This window comes from Vigna unguiculata, chromosome 4, assembly GCF_037176805.1.
Source record: "Vigna unguiculata cultivar grain cowpea cultivar isolate G323 ecotype 2 chromosome 4, ASM3717680v1, whole genome shotgun sequence".
NCBI classification, from domain to species: Eukaryota; Viridiplantae; Streptophyta; class Magnoliopsida; order Fabales; family Fabaceae; genus Vigna; species Vigna unguiculata.
The window spans coordinates 34,704,600-34,710,911 of NC_140795.1; the positions used below are offsets into that span (position 1 = coordinate 34,704,600).

A 6,312-nucleotide genomic window follows, 5' to 3' on the forward strand; every position below is an offset into this window, starting at 1 on the left:
TGACTAAATTCACTTGATTTTTAAATATGAGTGATTAAATTGATCTAAATTTTCAACAAGAGACTAATTATAATTTTCAATAAATTTAAGAGACAAAAAAAAAATATTTAAGCCAAAATTATTATAAGAGTAAATGTGATTACTGATTATAATTATTTAATGTTCATTGTGTTAACCAGGTTTTAGTCATTTAGGACTACATATAATCATTATTCAACATCATAGTTGTGTGCTAGAGTCATACACTCTTGTTCAATCTCTCGTACTGCAAAATCAAATAACACCTCACTCATTCCAACAACATGCTACTCTCCCAAACACTATTCAGATATAACTACAAACCTTTGACATGTCCAAAAATCGAGGCCACTGTGTATTTTGCTGGACTTAGAACCCATCTCAGAACTAGTTACAGAACCGTTATAGCTCCTTTGTTCATAAACAATGGATCCAATCCTCCTCTCACCACAAACTTTGCACCCTGCAAAGCAATACCTGAAAATGATGCAAACATTGTTAACAACAAGGATGAGATTTCTGATGGAAAGAGCTTCTGGGGTGCTGTTAGTTTGATCATTGGCACTGCTGTCGGTCCAGGAATGCTGGGTTTGCCTGCTTTGACCATTAAATCTGGTCCATTTCCTTCAACAATCATAATTCTTGCCTCCTGGGTCTATGTAATTTCCTCAATCATGATTGTTGCTGAACTCTGCTTTGATTTCATGGAGGAACATAAGGTTGAAGAGGTGAGCTTCACAAGCCTTTCAACAAACACCTTGGGTACTGGTTTTGGTGCATTTGTTGCTGTGGTTTACTCAAGCTTATCTTTTTCCTTGCTGGTGGCCTGTGTTGCTGGTATTGGATCCATTTTATCTCCATGGTTTTCAAAAGTTAATGTTTTGGTTGTTCATGCCATGTTTCCTCTTCTTGTTGGAACATTGATTGCATTTTTCCCATTTAGCACCATTGATGTTGCAAACCGGCTTTTGTGCTTCCTCATGCTTTTCTCCATAACTGGACTTGTTGCTGTTGGAATATTTCTGGCAAGAGCTAACATAGTAAACTCAGTTGCTGTAGCCTCATGGAGACTTTCTTCAATACTTCCTATTATACCTGTGGCTGTTCTCACATTAGGGTTTCATGTAATCACTCCTTTTATGTGCAAGGTTGCTGGGAACACTCTACATGAGGCTAGAAAAGCAATACTAATTGGTGGGTCAGTTCCTTTGGTCATGGTTTTGTCATGGAATTTGATTGTGTTGGGGCTTGCTGGGTCTAATAGCACTTTTTCTGACCCCATATCCCTTTTGCTTTCTGTGAATCCATCTGCTTTATCAGCTGTTCAAGGTTTTGCCTTTTCTGCTTTGGCAACTAGCTTGATAGGATATTCTGTGAGCTTGCCCAAACAGCTTCTTGACACTTTGGAGTTGGTATCAGGAAGTGCCAAAGTTTGCAATGAGCATAGTAATACTAATGGAAGAGTTGGATTAGCCTTTTATTCAGCTGGGTCTTGTGTTGGTAATTCAGGGAAGGTTTGGTTCAAAGGTTCAAGAAATGAGAATATTGTAGGACCTAAAATGAGATCAAATGAGAGAACTTATGATCCAGTTAAAGTCCTTATAACACTCTCCCTCCTTGGTTTCTCAGTGCTGATAGCTTCATTTTTTCGCTCTACTTTTTCTGCAGCACTTGATTTTGCTGGGGTCTATGCCAATTGCTTTCTGTTTGGCATCATTCCTCCTGTGATGGCTTACATGCAACAATCCAAGAAGAAAATCAGGTATCTAAAACTGTTAAATGTTTCACATAACAGACTAAGTACTCCACAGAAAGCCAAGCTATATGTTTGGACACTCATAAATAGCAGGTTCTGTTTTCCTGCCCGTTAAAAAGTAAACTTTATGTGGAATTTTTCACGACTTATAAAATAAAGTTTGCACTCACTTATATATTTTAAATTGATCTTATCTCTAACAAATCGGTACAAGACTTCCAACATAAACATTTTAGGATACATATAAGTATGAAGTCAATATAAGAAATAGCATAAACTTGAGCTAGAACACGTTTAATTTTAGCCTGATGTGATTCATACCCTGCATAAAACACAGACTACAGTATATTACAGTATAGGATTATCAGAAGAAAGAAGTGTTGCATATCCAGCATTTTGGCTTTGACCAATTGATTTCCCAATTTATTAATAACCCTTTTACTAAATTTATTGATTTCCCATTGCTTTGGTGTTGTCAAGGAAAAGGCTTTGGTCATTGGCTTCTAACAGTAATGTTATGACTTTGCAGGCAATCAATCATTCCAGGTGGAAATGGGACACTTCTATTGCTTTTCATTATCTCTGTGGTTTTGGGAATTTGGCATTAGTGATTCTTGCCATGATAATTGACAACCCTAGAAGATAAGACCATCCTAATATAGAAGATTTATTTCAATTCAATCTTAAACTTACTCTTAATTTATATTCGTACTCTTTTCTTGACTTGAGCTATCTCAACCTTTAAAATTATTAATACTTCAACTAAATACCAATGAGATAAGAGGATTGTTGTCATTAATCTAAAAAAAGATTACTTTTTCGATGAGAACATTTGGTGTTAATCTTTTCCAGCCAAACATATTAAAGAACCTTATTCATTTATTAAGGTTCTACCTTTCTTTCTTAATTTATTTGTAATATATATTTATTAAGCAGGTTTTGTCTCTAAATTCGTGCATTGAGACTTTCAACTTTATTCATTACGAAAATATTGTACACTAATATCATTCTAAATCATTATATCCTACATTGCTTACATGTACCCTTTCACATGTCCATATCTTGGATATTAGGATATAAATTTACATGTAAATGCAAGAATTTCAAGTGGTTTTCCACTTCTTCTCCTTGCACCTATTTACAAGTAGATGCAATATTTTATGTCTAAGTGATTTTTTCCACATGCTTACTCGTACAATGATAATTGAAACGACATATAAATTATTTATCATGTGCTTGTAAAAAATAATCTTGGCATTTGAAAGTGTATACTATGTTGGGTCAAGTAAGTATTGGAGTTCCACATTTTATAGAAATAGACAAGAAAAGTAACATATAAGGAGGAAAGATAAGTTTGTTTAAGATTTTGGTTTGAAGATAACATTATAATCTCTAATATAAGTTTTTTTATAACCGCTACTTGCCCAATAGTATAATGCCTTTCTCTTGGACTTTACTTTCATAACTATAAAACCCCTTTTCAAACTCTTTCCAGAAGAATGACAAGATTCTTTGTGATACTGTTTGAGACAAAAATTTAGACCGGTTCTCTTGGACCAAGGGTCAAGATGGGCTGACTTGGCGTAAAGATCGAGAAGGGTCAACTTGAGTCGAAGGTCAATCGACTGGCGCTAAAAGTCAAGATCGGTAGATTCGAGCCAAAGGTCGAGATGGGCCAAAGGAAGAGACCAGGTCAAAGGTCGAGATGAATCAACTTGGTCCAACGATCTATACGGGTCGACTCAGGTTGAAGGTCGAGACGAACTAGCCGATGGTCAAGACAAGTCGGCCTGGGCCGATATTTAGGATGGGTCAATCTAGGTCAAGTCGATCCCAACTAAAATTTGGTGTAAATGGCCCTAATCAAATATTGGTCTAGTCAAACCCGATGCAAATTAGGGCGAATTCGATGAAGTTGGCCACGATAGAAATTTGGCCAAATTCGGCCTAGTGGGCCCTAACCAAAATTCGATGAAATTTGACCAAGTCGACCACCAACCGAATTCGACCGAGTTGGTCCCGATCAAAATTTGGTCAAATTCAACCGAGTTTGGCCTAACTGAAATTTGGTCGAATTCGACCAAGTCTACCCTAATCCAATTTTGGTCACACCCTTAGCCGTAGTTCGAGACAAGCCTTATTGGGTTGATGGTTGAGATGGTTCATATGGGCTTAGGGATGGCAACGGGGCGGGGCGGGTACGGGTATCATGATCCCATCCCCATCTCCATAATAAAAATTCATCCCCATCCCCATCCCCAAACCCAACGGGTATACAACTTTTGACCCATCCCCATCCCCACCGGATAACGGGTATTTTCTTATACCCATATCCATACCCATTTTTTTATTGTTTCATATATCAATTAAATATTTTTTATAAAAAAAATTTAAAAATCACACCAACGGAATCATGATACTATCAAAATATTCAATATTAAAATAACATACTCTTTTTTATTTTCATGATGTCAAATATTAAGAAAAATATTATAATAGTATAAATCTCAAATTAAAGTATCAAATAACAACTAAATAAAATTCAAATAATTATATAAAAGCTAAAAAATTACACATTACTAAAATTTTATAATAACCAAAATATTTATTAATTTTACAAATGATCAGTGGTTTCATTTGCATTCGATCCACCTACACATAGAAAACAAATAAAAAATTAGATATGATATAATAATTGAAATTGAAAATTTTAATTACTAGAATATAATGTACCTTCTTCATCAGATTCATTTTCAGAACATCTTTTCCTTTTAATTTTTTAACACCTACAAACACCAAATGTAGAATATTAGATGAGAATTCACAAAAAATACTAACAAAAAATATTAATAAATTTGAGTAACTTACCTAGATGGTTTGAGTTCCATATCCAACTTCTTGTACACATCAAAGCCTCTATAGTAAATAATTAAACATTATCATGAAACAAAAAATAAATAATAAATAAAATTATCATAAAGGAGTAAAGATAATTAAATGTGTGACCCAAATTTGAGAATATCCATTTGAACATAACATAACGGAAAAAAAAATGTATAATTAAGATTATGATAAAAGGAAAAGTACCTTGAAGATCTGCTTAAACCTTAAAGAACAAGCCAAACAATTAAAAGAGAGTAAAAAAGTGTATAACCAAAGTAACAAAAAGAAGAGCTACAAAATAAGAGTCAAACATTTTCATGAAAATAAATAAATAAATAAAGATAATCAAATGTGTAACCTAAAAATTATTTCATAGAATGAAATTGAGGAACACCTATTTGAACATAACCATGTACAGAGAGTAAAAATTATGTAATAAGAAGAAGAAAAATTACCTTCAAAATTAAATCTTGAAAAACAAACCAGACAATTGAGAGAGTAAACAAAGTGTATAACAAAAAACAAAGAGAATGAGAAATATGTTATATATATATATATATATATTATATTATATTATATATTATATTACTATGTATATATATATATTATATGTGTGGATATCTTATGTTTATATATATATATATATATATATATATATAATTATTTATATATATTATATTATATTATATATTATATTATTATTACTATGTATATATATTATATGTGTGGATATCTTATGTTTATATATATATATATATATATATATATATATATATATATATATATATATATTTATAGATATATATTTATTTTAAGTATATATTATATTATATTATATAATAATATAAATATAATAATATATATTATATTATTATGTATATATATTATATGTATATGCGTAGATATTTTATGCTTATATATATATATATATATATATATATTTTTAAATTTTTATAAATTTGTCATGTTATAAATTTGTTTATAAAAGATCTCACTAGTTAAATGATTAATTTGTTTTATACGTATATATTATATATATTATATTATATTATATTACATGTATATGTGTAAATATATATATATATATATATATATATATATATATATATAAGTATATTTTATTTATATGTATATATACTATATTATATTATATTATATTATATTATATTATATTTTATGTGTAAATATATTATTTATTTATATATATTTTTTAGATTATTTAATAAATTATAAATAGTTTAGTAATTTAAGCGGGGACGGGTATTTGGGCGGGTATATATATATCCCCATCCCCATCCCCATCCCCAGTTGAAAATTTCGGGTATTACCCATACCCATACCCATACCCAGTCAAAGCGGAGATTCCCCGTCAAAACGGGGACGGGTTCGGGTGATACCCACGGGCACGGGTTTATTTGTCATCTCTATATGGGCTTAAGGTTAAGATTGGTGCGATCAAGGGCAAAGGTCGACTTGGGTCATTCCGAGCTGAAGTTCGAGATGAGTTAACTTGGGTTGAAGGTCGAGATGGGTTGGCCGAAGCTGAAAGTCAATGCTGGCCGATTTGGTTGAAAGTCGAAACTAGCCTATTCAGACTGAAAATCAAGACAAACTAACCAAAACTGAAGATGTAATAATATATTTTAAAAATTAAT

At 31.7% G+C, this 6,312-nt stretch overlaps 1 protein-coding gene across 1 annotated transcript; it reads left to right on the top strand.

Annotated features, from left to right (window-relative positions):
* The first annotated feature begins 205 nt into the window (after positions 1–205).
* LOC114181434 (Tryptophan/tyrosine permease) lies at positions 206–2,485 on the top strand. Its single transcript, XM_028067886.2, has 2 exons — positions 206–1,780; positions 2,304–2,485. The coding sequence occupies exons 1-2, from the start codon at positions 303–305 to the stop codon at positions 2,380–2,382; spliced, it is 1,557 nt and encodes a 518-aa protein (XP_027923687.1). The 5' UTR covers positions 206–302; the 3' UTR covers positions 2,383–2,485.
* Positions 2,486–6,312: the final 3,827 nt, after the last annotated feature.